Raw genomic sequence first — 25,647 nt, 5'->3', positions numbered from 1 at the left:
CCGATACGTAGGCTAGCTCCTTAACGGTAAGCCAGACCGGTGTTGGAGGCTCATGAACTGAATGCGAACCCATTCAAATCGGAAGTATATAGAGCACTTACTGACTCTCTAGAGCACTAAACACGCTCACTACACACTGTAGTTAGGTAAAGAATATGTTTTATTGTTTTATTTCATTAACACTGCCAGTAAAGGGGTGTATGTTGGTGCCACCAGTGCCAGTAAAGCCCCACAGTGAATGTGCAGAGCGATGAAGAGACGTGGGCGTGTAGGTGTGATTGTTTTTCAACACTATAGAACAAACACGTTTCTGTTCAGGAGGATAAACACGGTGTGAGTGTGCTAACGAAAACACTACACGGACAAAAGTATTGGGACGCCACATCTAATGACAGAATTCATGTGTTGCTAACAGGTGTAATAAATCAATTATATAAAGGAAACTGCATTTAGGGAAGGACCTTTCCTAATCCAGCATGACTGTGCCTCCAGAGCTCTGACCTCAGCCCAACTCATTAGCTTTGGAATGAACTGGAACGTCAACTGAGGCTTTATCGCCCAGCCATCCAAACGAGGTCATACAGACATGTCTTGTGAGAAGCCTTCTAGCTAAAAAGATCACACAGAGGTCACTCTGTTTTATTAGTGTTTGTTTTTGTAAATGGGACGTCCGACAAGCTCAAGGCCAGGTGTCCAAATACTTTTGGCTATAAAAAGTATGTGCATATACACTGATCAGGCATAACATTAAAACCACCTTCTTGTTGCTACACTCACAGTCCATTTTATCAGCTCCACTTACCATATGAAAAGCACTTTGTAGTTCTACAATTAATGACTGTAGTCCATCTATTTCTCTACATACTTTTTAACCTGCTTTCACCCTGTTCTTCAATGTTCAGGACCCCCACAGAGCAGGTATTATTTAAGTGGTGGATCATTCTCAGCACTGCAGTGACACTGACGTGGTGGTGGTATGTTAGTGTGTGTTGTGCTGGTATGAGTGGATCAGACACAGCAGTGCTGCTGGATTTTTAAATACCGTGTCCACTTTAAATACTCACTTACTCGGACTCTAGCCTAAAGACTCGTGACTGGATTCGGACTCTAGCCTAAAGACTCGTGACTGTACTCGGACTTTAGCCTAAAGACTCGTGACTGGACTCGGACTTTAGCCTAAAGACTCGTGACTGGATTCGGACTCTAGCCTAAAGACTCGTGACTGGACTCGGACTTTAGCCTAAAGACTCGTGACTGGACTCGGACTTTAGCCTAAAGACTCGTGACTTGACTCGGACTCTAGCCTAAAGACTCGTGACTTGACTCTGACTCTAGACTAAAGACTCGTGACTCGACTCGGACTCTAGCCTAAAGACTCGTGACTGGATTCGGACTCTAGCCTAAAGACTCGTGACTCGACTCGGACTCTAGCCTAAAGACTCGTGACTCGACTCGGACTCTAGCCTAAAGACTCGTGACTCGACTCGGACTCTAGCCTAAAGACTCGTGACTCGACTCAGACTCTAGCCTAAAGACTCGTGACTCAACTTGGACTCTAGCCTAAAGACTCGTGACTCGACTTGGACTCTAGCCTAACGGCTCATGACTTGACTCAGACTCTAGCCTTAAAAGTCGTGACTCGACTCAGACTCTAGCCTAAAGACCCGTGACAAGGGGTGGTGTTGTGGTTAATGTAGTGGTCTGACTCTGTCTCTCTTTATTGATTTCTTTAGGAAGTGTACAGCTGCATCCACGGCGTGGAGATCGAGGACAAGAGTTCGGCGCTGAACTCACCGTCCACCACCATGAACAACACACACTCCAACATCATGCGTCTGCTGCGCACAGCCAAAAACATGGCCACCATGTCCGGGGCGAACGGCTCGCCCCACAGCGCGCTGGACTTCCTGCGCTGCGACTCGTCCGTCTACGACATCAGCGAGCAGCGGCGTCACTCCGAGTGCAGGTACCTCCCCGAGAGCGCCGACAACGTCGGCTTCGGCGATTACATCGACCAGGTGGAGCGCACCTTCGGAAACCTGCACCGCCGCTCGGGCTCCATCCCCGGCCACGCCCCCAGCCTGGGCTCCAGCAGCTCGCTGGACGGCACCATGTTCGACTGCCCCGCCCTGACGCACCGGAACATGAGCAGCTTCGACCTGCTGCAGGGACACGCCCCGCTCCCGCTGCCTGAGCCCTACCAGAGGTTCTCCTTCAAGAGCGGGATCTCGGGCTACGTCCCCGGCTACGAGCGCTACGGCGACGGGGACGACATGTCCGACATCTCCACGCACACCGTCACCTACGGCAACCTGGAGAGCGACAGCAGGAAGAGGAAGCAGCACGGCGACAGTCTGAAGAAGCGCCCGGCTTCCGCCAAGTCGCGCAGAGAGATGGACCACGCCCAGTATGGTTACCGGCGTCGGCAGCATCACGGCCACCACCGGTACCACAGGCAGCGCTCAGCCTCCCCGCCCCTGTCGGAACACAAATCCAGAGGGGCGAGTGGATCCAAGCCCTTCCTGTACCAGGACAGAGAAAGTCTTCGAGACTTCTACCTGGACCAGTTCCGCCCCAAAGAGGGCGTGCCCCAGTGGGAGCACGTGGACCTGACGGACTCTCCGAGCACGGGAGTGATCGGGGGAGGCGCTAACTGCACCAGTCTGGTCCCCGTGGACGACTTCCTGAAGAGCAAGCCGGCGAAGGCGGAGCCTAAAGTAGGAGGAGTGGAGCGGGAGTGTCGGACCTGTCATGCCAGCGCAGCGGGAAATTCGCGAATGGGCGGCCCTTACGGCGGCGCCAGCTGTGGGGCGTCGGGACTCGGGGGCGGCGCCAGTCGGCCCACGTCGGCCACCTGCATGCGCTGCGAGGCCTGCAAGCGATCGGGCGACCTGTACAACATCAGCGAGGACAGCAGTCAGCTAGTACAGATAAGTGGGCGGGGCCAGACACCGTCCCAGCGGCGCCGCGCCTTCAGCGCAAGACCCCTGCGCAGGCAGCACTCCTACGACGCCTTCATGGACCTGCACCGGGATGAGGAGGAGTCGAACACGCCGGCGGGACGAGAAGCGGTGGACGCCGCGGCGGGGGCATACCTCCCCCCTCGCAGCGTCAGCCTGAAGGAGAAGGAGCGCGGCTACGAGGGCTCGTACCCTCACCTGTTCGCGTCGCCCATCTACAGCCCCACCCATCGCGCAATAAGCCCCGCCCCTCACTCTCTCAGCGGATTCCGAGTGGAGAGGGACCCCTACTTCCTGTCCAGGTCTCTGTATCCGGACAACCCCAGTCACAACCCGTTCGCCCCCACCTTTGGGGACGACCAGTGCCTGCTGCACAGCGCCAAAACCTACTACGGCAAAAAGCAGCAGTCGCAGGGCTCCGACGCCAGGGCCGCGTCCGGGATGCCCTCGTTCCTCCCGTCGTCTCGCTTCGCCGGGCAGCACTCGGCGCTCGGCCCGCCCCGACCCTTCAACGGCGCCAACGGCCACGTTTACGAGAAACTCTCCAGCATCGAGTCGGACGTGTGAGCGTGGAGCGCGAAGGCGGGCGGATTCCGTGGCTTTTAGCGCTAACGAGGAGAGAGGAACAGCCATCTGGAGACGTGTGAAGAGCAGACGAACAGACGTGACGCTGTTCCTCCTCCTCTCCTCTCGCTCCTCTCGCTCCTGTTGCCCTGTTCACTACGATGAAAGAACGAACAGCGAGAGAGGTTTTTATTACAGGGTACAAAAAACAGTAACAGCAACAATAATAATATTAGTAATATTACCAATAACATTGTGATTAGTCAAGCTGGAGACGATGTTGCTAACGCTAAAGCTAAAGACATGTAGAGGTTTCGCGTTCGTTTACTTATCGGTTCGTTTGTTTAGGCTAATTCGTTTAGTCGTTTTCACCACTTAGGCTACTGATTTAATCTACAGCGCTGGAGAGGCTGAACCACCATGAGTGTGTGATGAGTGTGGATACATAGGGCATCACACACACACACACACACACACACACACACACACACACTAAGGGCTCAGTCACACCAGAACCTTGTTGAAATCGTTTGCCAATGTGCTTCAGTTAGTAATGTAGCCATGACTTAGCATTGAGCTTCTCCTTTTTGGGGTCTGAGGTCTTCCTTTATGAGGCCTGTTGTCTTCTTTGGGGGTCTAATGTCCCCTTGTTTGGGGTCTGATCTCTTGTTTGGGGTCTGATGTCCTCCTGTTTGGGGTCTGATGTCTCCTGTTTGGGGTCTGTTGCCCTCCTGTTTGGGGTCTAATGTTCTCCTGTTTGGGGTCTGATGTCCTCTTGTTTGGGGTCTGATGTTCTCCTTTTTGGGGTCTGATGTTCTGTTTGGGGTCTGATGTTCTGTTTGGGGTCTGATGTCCTCTTGATTGGTGTCTGATGTTCTATTGTTTGGGGTCTGATGTCCTCTTGATTGATGTCTAATGTTTTATTGTTTGGGATCTGATGTCCTCTTGATTGATGTCTAATGTTCTATTGTTTGGGATCTGATGTCCTCTTGATTGATGTCTAATGTTCTATTGTTTGGTGTCTGATGTTCTATTGTTTGGGATCTGATGTCCTCTTGATTGATGTCTAATGTTCTATTGTTTGGGATCTGATGTCCTCTTGATTGATGTCTAATGTTCTATTGTTTGGGATCTGATGTGCTCTTGATTGATGTCTAATGTTCTATTGTTTGGTGTCTGATGTTCTATTGTTTGGTGTCTGATGTTCTATTGTTTGGGATCTGATGTCCTCTTGATTGGTGTTTCATGGTCTATTGTTTGGGGTCTGATGTCCTCTTGTTTGGGGTCTGATGTCTCTTGTTTGGGGTCTGATTTCCTCTTGTTTTGGGTCTAATGTTCTATTGTTTGAGATCTGATGTCCTCTTGTTTGGGGTCTGATGTCCTCTTGATTGGTGTCTGATGTTCTATCGTTTGGCATCTGATGTCCTCTTGTTTGGGGTCTGATGTCCTCTTGTTTGGTGTCTGATGTTCTATTGTTTGGGATCTGATGTCCTCTTGATTGATGTTTCATGGTTTATTGTTTGGGGTCTGATGTCCTCTTGTTTGGGGTCTGATGTCTCTTGTTTGGGGTCTGATTTCCTCTTGTTTTGGGTCTAATGTTCTATTGTTTGAGATCTGATGTCCTCTTGTTTGGGGTCTGATGTCCTCTTGATTGGTGTCTGATGTTCTATCGTTTGGCATCTGATGTCCTCTTGTTTGGGGTCTGATGTCCTCTTGATTGGTGTCTAATGTTCTATTGTTTGGGGTCTGATGTCCTCTTGTTTGGGGTCTGATGTCCTCTTGTTTGGGGTCTGATGTCCTTTTGATTGGTGTCTAATGTTCTATTGTTTGGGGTCTGATGTCCTCCTGTTTGGGGTCGGATGTTCTGTCTGGGGTCTGATGCCCTCTTGTTTGGGGTCTGATGTCCTCCTGTTTGGGGTCGGATGTTCTGTTTGGGGTCTGATGCCCTCTTTTTGGGGTTACGGAAGTTGGCACCCTACATTATCTGAATTGAGCATCATTTGGCTCTCAGGAATCTGGTGTGACTGGGGCTCGACACACTCAGAAGGGCTTGAATCGAGTGGACTCGCCAGGCTCGGTTGTAAATATCACTCACACACTCTTCACACACTTTATATTAGGCATGTGCCGATAATCAGGTGCACAGTATATCGCAATATTCATCACTGCTATCATGGACATTTCAAAACTGTTTATATTGATGTGGACACTGCACCAGTACGTATAAGTTGGACCAAACTCTCGTGTGTCCATTTAAATGATTGATGTGTTGCTTGATTGGCGGTCCTTCCCTAACCAGTGGTCAGTAATAGTCACCGTTAATATCTATAAGTTAAGCATTGTGGCCTAGGTCCTGTATTTATCTAGGAGGAATACAGAACCCAGACTTGTGTATCCCTGGCTCTGGATTCCAGCTCCTCCTAGGGTTCCCCCAGGCATTCCCAAGCCAACTGTTATACAGTAGTCCCCGCCCTGTAGGATAGGCCTGAAATGGGGTCCAAGGAACATTCCCTGTGAGAAGTCCAGACCACTTCAACCATCCACTCTTGATTTCTGAAGCTCTGCTCAGGTTCTCCTGACAGGCCAGGAGTAAGCTCAGCCACCCGGGATAAGGATTCCTCAATGTTATACTTTTACTTATCGCCCACATCATGATCACAGGAAATAAAAAGATGAGGGTCGTGTGTGGTGCCATCCAGGTCATCCAGACTAGGTCTAGACCTTTAAGCCATAATCCAAGTCAGAAATGATATGGAACTCTCTCACTCTCCAGTCATTGACGTCATTGGATGCTTTGTGAGTAATCTAAACACTAAACGCTGCTGAGTTTGAATGTAAGTCTGGGGGGTGGGGAGGTTTAACCCCCTCCAGCTTAACTCCTGTCCAACAGTCCTCAAAGACACAAACTCTCAATATTTACACCAGTGCTTGGATATCTCCCTTACTTCAGAGCACAAGGTCTGAGCACCAACATGTATTCAATTACTGTGTGATCATTAAGACTGGCTGATTCAGTCCTCCTCTTGGTCCAGTTTACATCTGTCCTCGATGGTTTGAATCATACTGAGGTTTGGTTGAAGCAGAGGTCAGGTTGGCTTTTTCAGGTGGAGCCCATCTAGGTTCAGAAACAGGTTTAGGATCTGTCTTTTCAGGTGCATCACAAATCAATTCCAAAACCCATCGATCAACGTTTTCTGGTGTGTGACCTCATTCAGGTTTCAAATGTAATCAAATGACTGCAAAACAAGTGTGTGTGATGACACTCGTAGCCTGTCTGATATTAACTGTCCCCAGGGGGCCTTAGCGAGCCTAGATGGGGTCTCGTTGCATTTGATTGAGAATAACGACTGATCACCGCCCATTGCATAATAATGGAACCGGTAATCAGATCCATATGCAGACCACAATGACCATTAATTACAATGGTCATGTGTGTCTTTCACATATGATTGGGGTTTGGCACTGTACATTGGGGAAACTAAACAGCCACTGGTGAAACGGATGGTCCAGCATAGAAGATCGACCTCTTCTGGCCAGGACTCCGGAAGCCAGCGGCCACTCATTTAATGATGAAGATGTGCAGATCCTTACAAGGAAGAACGCTGGTTTGAGCAGGGAGTCAAAGAGGCCATCTATGTGAAAAGGGAACGACCATCCCTGAACCGAGGGGGGGCCTGAGAGTACATCTCTCACCATCTTACAACGCCGTATTAGGAGCTATACCCCAATCATGTGTGAGAGGCACACATGACCATTGTAATTAATGATCATTGTGGTTTGCATATGGACCTGATCACTGGTTATATTGTTATGTAATGGTGGTGATCAGTCGTTATGAAAATCGGCTGCATATAAGGTTGGGGTTATTCACCACCAGCTCAGACTGAAGAAGTCACTTGGATGAGTGACGAAATGTACCTCTACAACAAACTTGTGTCCAGATGAACTGATTCAACTTTGTGGACTTTTGCCATGGGAGATCTTGTGATGTCATAATATTTGTTTTAAACTGCCTATAGCCTACATCAGGTCTATGAGAATGGACACAGGTTTGATTCACCCACCACAAAAGTGCAAACGTCAATGGATGGCGACTATGAATGGTTCCAGTTCAGTTGTTGATGCAGACCCAGGTGAGGAAGCTCCTACCATCCGTTCACCAGAAATAAACCCAAAACATCAACCAACATCAGAAAGAATTCCAGGACCCAATACATTTCATCTCATCTAGGAGGAATACAGAATACACAACCCAGACTTTTGTATCCCTGGCTCTGGATTCCAGCTTCTCCTAGGGTTCCCCCAGGCATTCCCATGCCAACTGTTATACAGTAGTCCAGACCACTTCAACTGTCCACTCTTGATTTCTGAAGCTGTGCTCAGGTTCTCCTGACAGACCAGGAGTAAGCTCAGCCACAAGGGGTAAGGATTCCTGGATGTTATACTTTTACTCATCGCCCACATCATGACCACGGGAAATAAAAAGATGAGGGTTGTGTGTGGTGCCATCCAGGTCATCCAGACTAGGTCTAGACCTCCTACCATCCGTTTAGTAGAAATAAACCCAAAACATCAATCAACTTCAGAAAGAATTCCAGGACACAATACATTTCATCTCATCTAAAAGGAACACAGAATACAGAACCCAGACTTTTGTATGGGTTTGTAGAGTATAATTAAAGAATTATACCTTCATCATGGATTTGTTGAATTTCTGATGAGCTAGAACACAAAACCACACAGGGGGGGTCTAAGAGAGTAAGATTTAGGATTTGTATAAAAGTAAAAAGTCATTTTACAGAACAATCCCATGATTCCCTGACTGAAGAAAACGTCTAAAACTGTGAGAAACAATTTTACTAAACGTACAATATTTTTACAATCAGTATCATAAAAAAACAAGAGATGATCACAGGATAATCGTTTTTATATCGGCACATGCCTACTGGGTTTGAGAGAGGATTTTTATTACAGTTTGTACTCTAATAAGTCAGTATAAAAGTAAAAAAAGTAAAAAAAAATCTTCATTCTAATTATGCAAGTGTAGTTAAGGCAGATATAAGAGATGATAAGTGATAATAATGAGGTCTCGTGTAGTTGATTTGCGTTTAGATTCATGCTTATTACAGCGTAGAGATAAGACTCGCTGATTTAGGACGCTGCCGCTTTAGGAGTGAGTGTTTCGCCTCTTTAGACTCGCTTATAAGTTTCTCTCACCTCGTGTTTGACGTGCTTTTAAACAAGACACGCTTTAGAGTGTCTACACACACACACACACACACACACACACACGAGACGTAACCGCTTCAGCTCAGCTCAGCTCAGTTCAGTGTTCACCTCCCAGGCCGCGTCCCAAACACCAGTGGTTATGAAGTGCAGCCTACAGACGATGTGATCTGTTCTACACCAAACCCTCACAATTACTCTACATCAACTACACCTTCAACAATCACACAGACAGACAGAATCAGTCCATGACTTCTCATCTTAATGAAAGTAGTATAGTATTAATAGTGTTAATTATCTGCCAGCATGGACACGTGAAATATTTACAGTCTTAGTGAAGAATAATTCCATATAGGTGCAAACAAAAACCCTGACTTCTACTGTAACTGTAGTAGAACCTTTTTAATTTTTTAACCTTTATTAGAACCTTTTTAACCTTATTATTAAAAGCAAGTTAATTTCTTTACACTTCTTGATACACTGGGTTTCAGAATGTTTACCTGATGAACTAGCAAAGAATTTTAATATTTATTATTTTATTTTTTATTATTATATTATTATTATCTATTTATTTTATTATTTAATATTTATTATATATAATATATTTATTAAATACATAAATATATTATATATTTATTATTATTATTATATTCATTATTTTTTATTTAATTAATTGTATTAGTATTATATTTATTATTATTATTATTATTATATTCATTATTTTTTGTTATTATTTTTTATTATTAGGAGTAGTATTATATTTATTATTATTATTATTATTAATATTATTATTGTTGTATTTATTATTAATTCTACTATATTATAATTATATTATTAATAATAATAATGATAATAATAAATATTATAATTATTATTATTGTTAATATATCAATTATATTCACTCACTCACTCATTTTCTTAGCCGCTTTTCCAATCAGGGTTGCACGGGGGGTGCTGGAGCCTATCCCAGCTTTTCAATGAGCGCAAGGCACACAGTAACACCCTGGATGGGGTGCCAGTCCATCGCAGGGCAGACACACACAGACACACACCCATTCACCTATAGGGCATTTCAGTGTCTCCAATTAACCTGATTGCATGTTTTTGGACTGTGAGAGGAAACCGGAGCTCCCGGAGAAAACCCACGCAGACACGGGGAGAACATGCAAACTCCACACAGAAAGGACCTGGACCACCCTGCCTGGGGATCAAACTCAGGATCTTCTTGCTGTCAGACCTGTTAGGACACTGAACTGAGCTGCAGGACTTCGGCTTCACTTTTTACTTGAACTTTAGTTTTATTATCGCGCTAAACGTGTACTGTATAAACACACACACACACACACACACACACACACACACACACACACACACACACTTCTATTCACTGTGTTTTAGCCTGTGTATGATTCAGCAATCACTGTTCACACTGGATGAACTAGTGAAGACTTATGAATGATTTTATTCCTCTTTTAATTCTTAAATATTTTAATATTAGTAAGTATTAATCAGCACCTGTTTCATTCTTTCTGTTTCATTTTGTGTGTTTCACTGCTGTACATATGAACTCTGTTCTGGTTTGCAATAAGCAGTGTGTGTGTGTGTGTGTGTGTCACATTGGCCTCACAGCTCCAGCATCCTAGGTTCAGTCCTTACAAGGAGGTTAGTAGGTGGACTGGCTGCTATTGCACTGGTATGTCAATAAATAAACTGCGGGATACGCTGGCTCTGTGGGTAGCACTGTTACTTCACAGAAAGAAGGTCCTGGGTTTGATTCCCAAATGGAGCGGTCCAGGTCCCTTCTGTGTGGAGTTTGCATGTTCTCCCTGTGTCTGTGTGGGTTTCCTCCGGGTGCTCCAGTTTCCTCCCACAGTCCAAAAACGTGCAGTCAGGTTATATTTGTTTGTTTATTAGAATTTTAACCTCATGTTTTACACTTTGGTTTTACACAAGATTCATCAGTTCACAAGTTTCTATCAAACACAGTCATGGACAATCTAGTGTCTCCAATTAACCTCACATGTCTTTGGATTGTGGGAGGAAACCGGAGCACCCGGAGGAAACCCACGTGGACACGGCGAGAACATGCAAACTCCACACAGAAAGGACCCGGACCGCCCCACGTGGGGATCGAACAGTGCTACCCACTTAGCCACCGTGCCGCCTGCAGTCAGGTTAACTGGAGTGTGTGTGTGTGTGTGTGTGTGTGTGTTTGCTCTCTAATGTACAGTTGAATCAACTGAATGAATCAGTTGAATGAATCGGTTGAATGAATTGACACAGTGAATCAGTTGAATGAATGTGTTTAATAAATCGACACAATGAATCGTTTAAATGAATCACTTATTCCTCTGCTGTATAACGTTGTGTTTGTTGTATGTTTATAGGATAAATGAATTGACTCTCGGTCGGGTCGGTAGGTTTGAGTTTTCTCTCATCTCCTCTTATCGTTCTTGAGTGTTTTAACTTCTGTATATCATGAACATTTGACTTAGTTTTACAGTAATCTAGGTAGGAAGATAAAATAGGAGATAAGATTTTCTGATTCAGTTTTAATCATCACTAATAACAAATGCTTAAGCGAATGTGTGTAAATACGAGTTCAGTTCTTAAACGAAGCGATTGTTTGTTTTTTCTATAATATTTCTACATGTGGTTTGTCATTATTACAAGGTACCAAGAGGATTACAGGTGTGTGTGAGTGTGAGTGAGTGCTTATCACTGTAATAATCTTTTACCCCTCAGCCTTTACTTTTAAATCTTACCAAAACCTTTGGACGTTGTACAGAATGTGTATATATTAATTATTATACTAAAGTTAATGATTATAATAATAATAATTCATACAAATGAGTACTCCTCCTCTGTTGTTTTTTATTTGTATGAGAATAACGGTATAAAATGAGACGGGCGCTGGAATGATTTAGGACGTTTTCACTCAGATCAGTCAGGATCAATAAAACTGAAACAATGTGAATATTAATAAACCTTATTAATAAAAACGCTCAGTTCTAATATTTCTGCTTTCACTTTTATTTATTCTGTTTTGATCTCTTTTATCTCTTTATCTCTGTCTTTATTCAGACAGATTAAACCCAAGATATTTCATGTTTTATCTGCTCAACTTCATTTCATTTATTAATAAACATCCATTCCTGCATTTCAGGCCTGCAACACATTCCAAAAAAGTTGGAATAGGGGTTATTTAGGGCTAGTAATGAGGTAAAAAAACTAAATAATGATGTGATTTTAAACAGGTGATTATAATCATGGTTTGGTACAAAAGCAGCATCCAGGAAAGGCTGAGAGTCTCTGATGAGTAAAGATGATCAGAGGATCCAGTTTATCAACAAATGTGTGAGAAAATGATTGAAATTGTTTAAAAACAATGAACCTCAAAGAAAGATTTGAAGGGATTTGCATGTTCTCCCTCTACAGTGCAGAATATCATTAAACCATTTAAGGAATTAGGAGGAATTTCAGTGTGTAACGGCCAAGGACACAAACTTAAGCTGAACGCTTGTGATCTTCCATCCCTCAGATGGTGCTGCATCAAGAACCTCCACTCAACAATAGCTGATATAACCACATGGGTGAGGGATTAGTTTATTAAACCTTTATCAAGTTCTACAATACAGAGTTACTGCACAAATGATACTTCAAACTTTACTGTGCAAAAAAGAAGTCTTATGTTAACCATGTCCAAAAGCAGCGTCGACTTCTCTGGGCTCAGAGGCATCTAGGATGGACCATCACACAGTGGAAATGTGTATTGTGGTCAGATGAATCAGCATTCCAGGTCTTTCTTTTGTAAAAAATGGATGCAGTGGGCTCTGGACCATCAGCAACAAGTCCAAAAACCAGGGTCTGTCATGGTATGGTGTGTGTCAGTGCCCTTGGCAAAGGTCACTTTCACTTCTGTGATGGCAGAATTAATGCAGATAAGTACATTGAAATTTTAGAGCAACATATGCTGCCTTCAGGACGTCATCTTTTCCATGGACGTTCATGAATCTTTTTCAGGCACGTCCATGCAAGATGATGCAAAACCACCTGCTGCACACATTACAAAGGCGTGGCTGTGGAAGAAGAGGGTACGAGTACTGGACTAGGCTGCCTGCAGCCCTGACCTGTCCCTAGTAGAGAATGTGTGGAGAATTTTAAGAGAAAAAATGACCACAACTGCTGAACTTGCATGGTGGGCGGCACCTGTTTCGTCACTTGATCTTAAGGAACGTTCATCTCCCATTGGCTACATTCGCTACATTTACTGCATTTCGTTGCCTTGTACTTGTACATGTGTAATGACAATAAAGTTGAATCTAATCTAATCTAATCTAATCTACATCTTGCCACACCTCTCTACGTGAGTTTAAAAGAGGCAACACAGTGATTCAGTAAGTTCAGAGGGCTTTTTTTTTAGAACTTTTGAGTTCTCAAGAGTTTTAATCAGTTTCAGCAGTTTTAGGTTTTGGAAGAGTTTTAGATCTCCTCCTGAGCTTGCAGTTCACTCAGAAGAATGAAAGAGTTCGATCATCCGACGCCAAACGAGTCAGCTCAGTTGATTCAGTTCACTGTTCGTGTTTTTGAAAGTTTGGATTTGACTTGAATTGTCCGCTTCTGAACTCTACCACCGGTCAAGGTAAACTTCCTTTTCAGCTGTGTGTAGAGAATCCAACCTCTTCATTGAACTGCACAATGCGTGTGCTGACCTTTGTGCTCCGCATCTGTACATCTTCGGAGACGAAGAAAAGGAGAGCGCTTCAGTCTGAGTTAAACACCTCAGAATCAACCGTCGCTGGTTCAGCCGCTTCTCCGCTGAACAGGGCCAGAGCAAAGAACCATCAGATGCAAGGTGATTCAACTACAGGTCTCACCCTTCAAAGCCTTCCTTCATCAGCCGACAGGTACACACGCCTCATGTGCTCATATATGAAGTGCTTGGTTTCAATACCTTTTTATTTGTTTCCACTATTAATAGATAGCATACACTTCACTCAGGCTCTAAACCTCCTGGTTCCACCCACCATTCAATCCATTATAGATAATCACATGTTTTTCCCAGTAATAGTTTCACCTACAGATTTACCATTTTAGTCATGCCATTTACTTATTAACTGTTATTGTATGTGTTATGTTTTGTAAGTTCAATAAACATTATAATGATTCAAAATGTAATGCTGTGAGTTTGATTACCTGGGTGAGAGAAATAATTTACTAACAAACTTTACTCCAATAAAAAGTGACTGATACGTTATAAATTCAGTTTTCCTTGTAATTTCTCCTTAAAAATGCCAGTGGTGCCCCGAATTTGATTATTAGCTATTAAATATATAATTAAATAATTAATTGCTAACCTCTTTTCCATATCAATACTACTGTACAGTACTACACTATCCATACAACTGTACTGTACTACACTACTGATCAGTGATGTCATAGTTACCTTGAAAAAGTAATCTGATTACTGATTACTCCTTTAAAAAGTAACTTAGTTACTTTATGGATTACTTGATTTTAAAAGTAACTAAGTTAGATTACAAGTTACTTTATTAGTTATATAATGCGGTCCGCTAATGTATCCCATAATGCAACTGGAGCTGCATAGGCGATTGAAGCGGAATAAGAAACAAGAAAGACGCGGAAAACGGAGTCCTCTGTTCACAAGTGTAAGTAAGATAAATAAAAGAACATTTTTTAAAGACAAATAAATAACAAAAAGACGATAAATATCCTAAATTTTGGCGAGTGGGGTTTGTAATGAGTCTGTAACTATGGTGATATTACGTCATCACGTCCTCACGTCATCACTTGACGTTGGTAAGATGTACTTCTTTACCAGCCGAGTAGTGCATACTTCCTCCAATCTAGTGCATACTCTGTAAGTATGCGATTCTGGACGCAGCCCGTGACTTAGTTGTCGCATAGGACAGACGTCACTCCCCGAGACGCAAGAAGAAAGCAAAAATATATCTTTTTACTAAGGAAAATGACAAAAATAGTAACGCACAGTAACTTGGATAAGTAACTTTAATCTGATTACTGGATTGGAAATAGTAACGCGTTAGATTACTCGTTACTGAAAAATGTGGTCAGATTAGAGTAACCATCAGTTATTACCGACCATCAGTGCTACTGATACAACTGTGCTGTACTACACTATAGATACAACTGTACCGTACTACACTATCCATACAACTGTACAGTACTACACTATCCATACAACTGTACTGTACTACACTATAGATACAACTGTACTGTACTACACTATCCATACTACAATATCTGCAGTACTACACTATATATTGTACTTTACTTTACTACATTATCCATACAACTGTACTGTACTACACTATAGATACAACTGTACTGTACTACACTATCCATACAACTGTACAGTACTACACTATCCATACAACTGTACTGTACTACACTATAGATACAACTGTACTGTACTACACTATCCATACAACTGTACAGTACTACACTATCCATACAACTGTACTGTACTACACTATAGATACAACTGTACTGTACTACACTATCCATACTACAATATCTGCAGTACTACACTATATATTGTACTTTACTTTACTACATTATCCATACAACTGTACTGTACTACACTATAGATACAACTGTACTGTACTACACTATCCATACAACTGTACAGTACTACACTATCCATACAACTGTACTGTACTACACTATAGATACAACTGTACCGTACTACACTATCCATACAACTGTACAGTACTACACTATCCATACAACTGTACTGTACTACACTATAGATACAACTGTACTGTACTACACTATCCATACTACAATATCTGCAGTACTACACTATATATTGTACTTTACTTTACTACATTATCCATACAACTGTACTGTACTACACTATAGATACAACTGTACTGTACTACACTATCCATACTACAATATCTGCAGTACTACACTATATATTCTACTTTACTGTACTACACTATAGATACAACTGTACTGTACTACACTATCCATACTACAATATCTGCAGTACTACACTATATATTGTACTTTACTTTACTACATTATCCATACAACTGTACCGTACTACACTATAGATACAACTGTACTGTACTACACTATAGATACAACTGTACTGTACTACACTATAGATACAACTGTACTGTACTACACTATTTATAGTACAATATCTGCAGTACTACACTATATATTCTACTTTACTTTACTACATTATCCATACAACTGTACTGTACTACACTATAGATACAACTGTACTGTACTACACTATCCATACAACTGTACTGTACTACACTATTTATAGTACAATATCTGCAGTACTACACTATAGATACAACTGTACTACACTATAGATACAACTGTACTGTACTACACTATAGATACAACTGTACTGTACTACACTATTTATAGTACAATATCTGCAGCACTACACTATATATTCGAATTTACTGTACTACATTACCCATACAACTGTACTGTACTACACTATAGATACAACTGTACTGTACTAGACTATAGATACAACTGTACTGTACTACACTATAGATACAACTGTACTGTACTACACTATATATTCGAATTTACTGTACTACATTACCCATACAACTGTACTGTACTTCACCATCCATACTACCATATCTACAATACACTATCCATACTACTGTACTACTACAACACACACACACACACACACACACACAAACACTGCTGTACAAATTAAGTTGGCAAACAGTAATGCAAGAAGGAAATCAACAGAGTAATATACTTTATATTTATGCCTTTCTTTATGGTGACCCCATCGTTGGTCCACCAATCAGTATCCAACATGACATCCAGGGCATTATCTTTCTAGAAGACAGATAGGAGGGGAGAAGAAACACCCCCCCCCCCTTAAAGAAACACAATTCAGCATAATTTATTTCTAGAGGAAACGTCTGTAGCAGAGGAGCTCGGTTCATTATTGATTACAGCTGTACATACGCTGGAGGAAAACTAATGGTTCATGGTCAGTAAATACAACAACTGCTTAAGTGCCTGGGCCCGAATAATACACGGCATTGCATGTATATTTTTGAAGAAGCATTGGCACTTACAAGAAGTTACAAGACAGGCCAAATAATTTCGTAAGGGGTGCAACCACAAAACTTACAAGTGGTGTGTAGTTTACATCATTTACAACATTTAGCAGATGCTTTTATCCAACGTGACTTACAATTGTGACCAATTTCAGTTTGAGCAAGTAAGGGTTAAGGTAACTGCTCAGGGGTCTAACAGTGGCAACTTGTCAGTGGTGGGGCATAAACTGGCAACCTCTTGATTACTAGTGCACTTTATTACCGTAGTATTTTAACCAATGAACTACCACTGCCCTGTGTAGTTAGAACAGGAAATTTAGAAATCACTTTTTCCTCCATGAGTCTGTCCTGACATTGTCCTACTTCTTTACCCAAATACCAAAAGGTACACAGGTTCCGATAGGACACCAGTGGGAGTTTCAATCTCAGCTCTGCTACCAGTTTGCTGGGCGCCCTCTAACAGGCCTAATTAGCAGTACAGGCAACACTAGTCTGCTGAGTGAAAAGACTTCGTCACTGTGTAAAGACCCTTAGCCTGAGGCATCTGTACAGAAGTGGAGGAACGTGGAGATCAGAGCATAACACCATTGGGGTCTCCAGCCGTGGAAGAGTAGCTGGCTACGATTAACTGGGAGAAAATGGGAAAAATGCATCAATAAAATTGTAGAAACCTGGTTAATCAGCCGCTAAAAAGTTTCAGGTAAATTCTACATGCCAAAGGGCATCATTGTGTACTGCAGAAACATCTGAGCCATGTGAAATAAAAGAACTTGAGGGTAATTTGACCATAACACTACTGTGCTACACTATCTCATAGTATTTCTACAGTACTACACCATCCATAACTACTGTGCTACACTATCTCATAGTATTTCTACAGTACTACACCATCCATAACACTACTATGCTACACTATCTCATAGTATTTCTACAGTACTACACCATCCATAACACTAGTCAAGTCAAGTCAACTTTATTTATATAGCGCTTTTTACAATATACATTGTCTCAAAGCAACTTTACAAAATCCAGGACCAACAGATACAAAAACCCCTGTTGAGCAAGCCGAGGGCGACTGTGGCAAGGAAAAACTCCCTGAAAATTACAGGAAGAAACCTTGAGAGGAACCAGACTCAGCAGGGCCCATCCTTCTTGGGTGGCCTGGAGGATACTTTAAATAAATACACGATTTACACAAATCATACAAACACAGAATTAAATGATCTAAAAGTCATAACTGGTAATAAATAGATAAATAAACAATTAAATAATAATAGAGTTGTTATCCGCTCTAGTCTTCAATAAAGTCTGTAGTGATTTCTTGTCGTTGCAATTACTCCAGACCAGTCACATCTGACAGGAGCAGCATCGTTGTCCCGGCAGTCTCGACTTTAATCCTTAACCTCGGCGGGTAAACAGGTTTCCATCAGAATGCCCTCGGGCTAAAACAACAGAGAATGTAGTTAATAATGTACAATGCTAGTTGACAAACAGTTTTACAGAGAGTTTTAGACTCCGGCAGCCCTAATTATTACAGCATAACTAAAAGGGAGAGCGAGCAGGTAACAAGGTCATGAAGGCTTTCACAGGACATCAGCGCCCATCTCCCCACCGTCATCAAACCTGAGTGATCGGACAAGAGAGGCAGGACGACAGCAACCCAACATCCCTGATCACCACAAGTTTCTATGACCAAGAACCCCCAAGCTCTGCGCCTTTGTCTATACTAATCAAAAGCCTGAGAAAATTAATATGTTTTCAGTCTAGACTTAAACATTGAGACTGTGTCCGAATCCCGAACAGAGGCAGGAAGATTATTCCAAAGTTGTGGAGCTTTGTAAGAAAACGCTCTTCCACCAGCCGTGATCTTTTTCATTTTAGGAACTATAAGTAACCTTGCATCTTGTGAACGAAGTGGACGTGCTGGGTTGTAGTAATTAATAAACTCACTCAGATACTGTGGAGCCAGACCATGTAGCGCTTTATAAGTTAGTAAAAGTATTTTGTAATCAATGCGAAATTTAACTGGCAGCCAGTGTAGAGATGATAGAACAGGACTGATATGATCAAATTTTTTAGTTCTAGTTAGCACTCGAGCTGCTGCATTTTGAACTAACTGGAGTTTGTTTATGGATCTACCAGAGCATCCTGTTAGAAGAGCATTACAATAATCTAACCGAGAAGTTATAAACGCATGGATCAGTTTTTCAGCGTCATTAACAGATAGTATATTTCTTATTTTAGAAATGTTACGCAAATGATAGAAAGCAACTCTAGTAATATTATTAACGTGTGTATCAAATGAGAGATCTGAATCTATTGTGACACCCAAGTTTTTTACATCTGGGCTGGGAGTAACAGAGAACGTGTTTAAGTTTAGCACCAGGTTAGACAACTTGTCTCTTGCAGCTTTAGAGCCAACAAGTAACACTACTGTGCTACACTATCTTATAGTATTTCTACAGTACTACACCATCCATAACACTACTGTGCTACACTATCTCATAGTATTTCTACAGTACTACACCATCCATAACACAACATAGTATTTCTACAGTACTACACCATCCATAACACTACTGTGCTACACTATCTCATAGTATTTCTACAGTACTACACCATCCATAACACAACATAGTATTTCTACAGTACTACACCATCCATAACACTACTGTGCTACACTATCTCATAGTATTTCTACAGTACTACACCATCCATAACACTACTGTGCTACACTATCTCATAGTATTTCTACAGTACTACACCATCCATAACACTACTCTTACTCTTGCTCTCGTGGAAGGCAGTCGCACTCTCCCTCCTCCCTTATCTGTCCTGCTTGGCCTCTCCTGTATCGTACTGTCTCGTCTACTCTACTCTACAGAGATTTTCTCAGCACAGCTCCTCAAAGAACAAATTATGGAATTGGTTAAATGGTCTCTGAATGCTATTGACACCATCTTCTCATCGAGAAGTTCGGGTTCGGGGGAACCCACATGCCCCGATGGAACGCAGATGGCAGGATACGCGACGGACTCGTGGGGGAAGTGGAGAGTCGTGTGCCTGGCACCTCTTTCGTTGGAGGACATAGAGGATGTTTACCTATTCGGAACTTTAATTGTGGGGTTTCTGCTGATTGGTTTAGGCTTAGCCCTGCTGTATCGGGAAATTACAAAAGTTGGGTCAGTTGTCAACGGTCCCAAGGAACTGCCCAATTTGATTGATATGGTGGGTAGAGCTGTTGGAACTCAGACTGTGGTTATTAATCGCAACATGGATTCCATTTTGGAGATACTAACGGCTTTGCGAAATGAGATGGATCAGAGACGCATTAATTCTGTGAGTTCTTGTTAAATTTGTATTACTGCTCAGACAAAACAACATGTCATTTCTGCACTTGGCTCCCACTGTTATCATCAACGACCTTGGTGATAAGAAAATTCCTCCAGAGAATCTGCTGCGAAGCACCCTACCCTCCTCCACTGGCTGGTTCATTCGGGGCAGTAAGAGAGCTGTCAACAACCATGTCATCGTGAACTTTATACAGACTTTTTCTTGCTGCACGAAATGACTGTCAGAACTTTATTTCCCCAACCCCCAACCCAACGTTTTCCACTCTTAGCTTAATTCCACCAACACGGCAGGACAGGTCTGTAGTGCGCGCTGGTTTGGCTGCGAATCACCAGATGGCTGCTTGTCGCAGCTGGTTACTCTTCATCCCCTCATCCCTACTAGTGGCTGGTCGTGTGACTATGTTATGTTTTGTTTACATGTGCTTGTGTGCTGTAAGGAGCTTTTTTTCATGTTACCATAGTGGGCTCCTCAGGGAGCACAATCTGGTTGCTGTTTTTTTTTTTATCTCCTATCCTCCCAATGTGTTTATTATTTCTTGTTTCTTATCCTGTCTTCCCGTCCTTCCCCCCCCCCCCCCCCCTCCCCCCCTTTGTCATATTGAATGTTTGGACGGGTGGATGGCTATTTTCGCTGAAATTGTACTTATTGCAATTTATAGTGACAATAAAGTTCTACTACTACTACTACTGTGCTACACTATCTCATAGTATTTCTACAGTACTACACCATCCATAACACTACATAGTATTTATACAGTACTACACCATCCATAACACTACTGCACTATCTCATAGTATTTATACAGTACTACACCATCCATAACATTACTGTGCTACACTATCTCATAGTATTTCTACAGTACTACACCATCCATAACACTACATAGTATTTATACAGTACTACACCATCCATAACACTACTGCACTATCTCATAGTATTTATACAGTACTACACCATCCATAACATTACTGTGCTACACTATCTCATAGTATTTCTACAGTACTACACCATCCATAACACTACATAGTATTTATACAGTACTACACCATCCATAACACTACTGCACTATCTCATAGTATTTATACAGTACTACACCATCCATAACATTACTGTGCTACACTATCTCATAGTATTTCTACAGTACTACACCATCCATAACACTACATAGTATTTATACAGTACTACACCATCCATAACACTACTGCACTATCTCATAGTATTTATACAGTACTACACCATCCATAACACTACTGTGCTACACTATCTCATAGTATTTCTACAGTACTACACCATCCATAACACTACATAGTATTTATACAGTACTACACCATCCATAACACTACTGTGCTACACTATCTCATAGTATTTCTACAGTACTACACCATCCATAACACTACATAGTATTTATACAGTACACTACACTACACTACAACACTACTGTACTACACAACCGCATATATACTACTAGGCCTTCCAAACTCCTCCAGCAATAAGTCTCGCCCATCTTTGTCTTTTATTTACCAGATCTCTCTGCCACCATTCATCCCTTTCTCCTCTTGTCTTCTGTCTAATCTATCAGCGCTTCGCTGCCGTCTTGTCTTCTGTTCGAGCATTTTTCACTCCCATAAAGCCATACACTGTGTGTGTGTGTGTGTGTGTGAGAGAGAGAGAGAGAGAGAGAGAGAGAGAGAGAGAGAGAGAGAGAGAGAGGAAGTTGTTCTCTCTTTTCAAGGCCTGGTGTATTGCATGTCGGTGTGAGTTATTGGATGGAGGGAGGGAGTGCTGTAATAATGGAGAAAGAGTGTGAGAGAAAGAGGAAGAGAGAGAGATGAGTTGTGAGTTATGAAGGATGAGAGTGCAGAGAGGGGAGAAGAAATGAGGATGGAGAGATGAAAGTAGGAAAGTGAAATTTATGGAAAATGGGTTGAATCGAAGAAAAAACCAGAGGGCCGAATCAATGTAACCGGAGCCTGGGAGGGAGTAATGGGATGGAAGTGAGGGATGGTGGGAGATGTGGATGGATGGATGGTAGAAGGTAAAAAGGGAGAGATGGAGGGATTGATTAATGGAGAGATCGACTAGAGGAGGAATAAATAAAAAAAACATGAAAATGAATGGAAGGAGGGAGATATCGATGGATTCAATGAGGAACAGCTGGAGATAAAAGGATGGAAGCTAAAATGAAAGAAATGAAATGAAAATTTTAGTAATGAAAGAGAAGTGAATAAAGTAATGGATGGATGAGGTACACAACTAGAGGAGAGACAGGAGGTAGAAAGGTATGAACCACTGAGAAATGGATGGATAAACTGAGGGGAAGGATGGGAAATTAAAGAAGGAATAGTACAGTACATACATACATTACATACTGATACATACAAAAATACATTAAGGGATGGGGAGAATTGGAACAAGTGGTGAAACATAGGGTTGAAGGGAGAAATTTAGGAGGAATGAAGAGAGATTAGGTCAAGAAATCAGGGATATAGAACGTAATAGCACAGAGGTAAAGAAATAAAAAAATGAACAGTGCAATACAAAGAGAAATGGATGGAAAAAGGAATAAACCAAAAAAATAGAGGGATTATTAAAAAAATGGACAGAGGGATGTAAACATTGCTGAAGAAGGAATGGAAGATGGGATATAGGAGGAATAGAGTAATAGTGGGTGGAATCAAGTAAAATAAAGGACTAGAAAAATAAATTGGGGAAATGAATAAAGAAACAGTGAAAGGATAAAAAGTAAAATGAATAAAGTAATGCATAAACAAATAACAAATAAGACAACTGGAGGAGAGATAAAATGGTTAATAAAGACATGATTGGAGGAATGTTAAATGAACAGAGGGATCAGAGACATATATCAGCCAGTGCTTAAATCAAGGAGCAGAGGATGGACGAAAAAGGATTGAAGGAATGGAACGATAAATGGAAATGGTGGAGAAATTCAGGAATGGGAGGAATGGAGGTTGGATAAGGGGAGAAAATTAAGAAAGGACTAGAGAGAGAAATTAATGAAGAAATGCATAAACAAATAAAGTAAGAAATACAGGAACAACTGGAGGAGAAATAACAATTTAATAAAGACATGATTGGAGGAATGTTGGATGAAAAGAGGATCAGAGACATAAAAATATGGATTAAAAAAGAACAGAAAAGGATCAGCTACACAAATAGTATGATGGAAAGAGGAATTAAAGTTGGGTTGATGGAGTAATAGATGAGGAACTGGATGAGAAAATATCAGCCGGTGCTTAAAACCAGGAGCAGTAGATAGATGAAAAAGATTAGAAGAAATGGAAAAATAAATGGAAATGGTGAAGAAATTCAGGAATGGGAGAAATGGCGGTGGGATAAGGAGAAGAATAAAGGGTTGGTGAGATAAATGGAGTAAATTAATAGAAGATTAGAGAGAGAAATTGGGGAAATGAATAAAGAAATGATAAAGGGATAAAGAGTAAACTAATGAAGGAATGCATAAACAACTAGACTAAGAAATACAGCAACACATGGAGGAGAGATAACAATTTCATAAAGACATGATTGTAGGAATGTTGGATAAAGTGAACAAAGTGATCAGATAAACAGAAAGATTAATAACAAGGAATAGAAAGAGGAAAGAGGAATTAATATTGGGATGAAGGTAATAGATGAGAAATTGAATGAGAAAATATCAGTGTTTAAATTGAGGAGCAGTGGATGGATGAAAAAGAATTGAAGGGCTGAAAGGTAAATTGGTAAAGACATGTGGGAATGGGAGGAATGGAGGTGGGATAAATGGAGTAAATTAATAGAGGACTAGAGAGAGAAATGGGGGGGAAATTAATAAAGAAACAATAAAGAGATAAAGAGTAAATAAATTAAGGAATACAGGAACAACTGGAGGGAAATAAAACTGTTAATAAAGAAATGATTGGATGAATGTTGGATAAAAGGAACAAAGAGATCAGAGTAATAGAAAGATTGATAAAAAAGGAAACGGAAGCAGTAGATGGAAGGATACATTGGTGGAGAAATTCCGGATCGGGAGAAATTGAGTAAATTAATAGAGAACTAAAGAGAGAAATTGGGGACATTAATAGAGAAACAATGAAGGGATAAAAGGTATAATGGATGAAGCAATGCATAAACACAAAAAGAAAAAACACTAAGAAAGACAGGGACCAATAGAGAAGAAATAAAAAGTTTAGGAAAGAAACGATTGAAGGAGGAACAGAGGCATCAAATACATAAAAAGATGGATAAGAAGGAACGACTAAAAGAATAGTAAGATGAAAAGAGGAATTAATGGATGATGGAGTAATAGATGAGGAACTGAATGAGAACAGAAGGAACTGGTATGAAGAAGGATTGAAGGAAATATACATGGGTGGAGAGATTCAGAAATGGGAGGAGTGGCGGGGTGGTGGGAGAAATGGAGTAAATTAATAGTTCTATGGGGGCCCCCCCTAGGAATATGGTATATGTAACTCAAATTGAATATGAAAAAGAAAAGGACTGAATAAATGACATTTAAACAAAGCAAATGCCCTAAACGGTGATTCTTTTTTGATCTGTTTACATCAAACACAAGAAAATGTAGATGAAAACTGTATAAATAAAATGTTGAATTCTATTGAATATTGACTGTTTCCTCTTAATGCCCACAATGCAGATTTGGGCAGAAAGTAATTGGCCCCTCTAACATAGCCTCTGGCCTCTGCCTGCCCCCCCACCTCACATGGTCTAGAACCGCCACTGGGTAGAGAGAGAAATTAGGGAAATTAATAAAGAAATGATAAAGGGATACAGAGTAAATGAATGAAAGTAAAAACATGACAATATTTTTGTAATCAAAATATACAGTGAGTGTACAGCAAGGGGTTTTGGGAATCTGTGTAGCCTGCTTAACGTTACTACTAGACCAATATACTGTATATGTTGAAGGGGCCCACATTTTTTTTGCACTGGGACCCATGAGCTCCTAGTTATGTCTGGTTTGGGGGGAAGGAGATTTGGATGAGAATGGGTGAGGAGAAATGAAGGAGAGAACGGAACAGAAGAAGGACCGGGACAGTGGAGCGATAAAGAAAGGGAATAATAGAGAGGGGAATGGAAGTATGGAGAAAGATGAAGATAATAGAAGATGGAATGTGGAGCGGAATTGATATAGAGATGAAGAGTTGGTGCAAGGAAAACACAGAGAGGCGAATGAAAGTCGAAATAGATGAACCCAGAGAGGAATAGATGAGGGAATGGTGGGATGCAGAGAGGAATACAAGGAGAAATAGAGCAATGTGGAGTAATGAATGGATTGATTATGGAGTAATGGAGGGTGAAATTAAGGAAAGAATCGATGGGGAATTCGTGGAAATATGGCAGAATGCAGAAGGAGATGTTTGTGGAGCAGAAACGGAGGAGGAGGAGTGTTAATGAGTGCAGAGACGCTAAGAGCAGGAAGACAG

At 41.6% G+C, this 25,647-nt stretch overlaps 1 protein-coding gene across 1 annotated transcript in view; it reads left to right on the top strand.

Moving 5' to 3' along the window:
* LOC134334809 (glutamate receptor ionotropic, NMDA 2B-like) overlaps positions 1-3,704 on the top strand; it is a 134,808-nt gene extending 131,104 nt beyond the window's left edge. Inside the window, exon 17 of the mRNA XM_063017276.1 lies at positions 1,734-3,704. Within this exon, the coding sequence (XP_062873346.1) occupies positions 1,734-3,527 (1,794 nt within the window). The 3' untranslated portion in view covers positions 3,528-3,704. The remainder of the gene's footprint in view (positions 1-1,733) is intronic.
* Positions 3,705-25,647: the final 21,943 nt, after the last annotated feature.

The sequence above is a fragment of the Trichomycterus rosablanca genome, chromosome 2 (assembly GCF_030014385.1).
Source record: "Trichomycterus rosablanca isolate fTriRos1 chromosome 2, fTriRos1.hap1, whole genome shotgun sequence".
NCBI lineage: Eukaryota > Metazoa > Chordata > Actinopteri > Siluriformes > Trichomycteridae > Trichomycterus > Trichomycterus rosablanca.
Note: the sequence above shows the minus strand (reverse complement) of the source record. Positions and strands in the feature narration are given on the sequence as shown.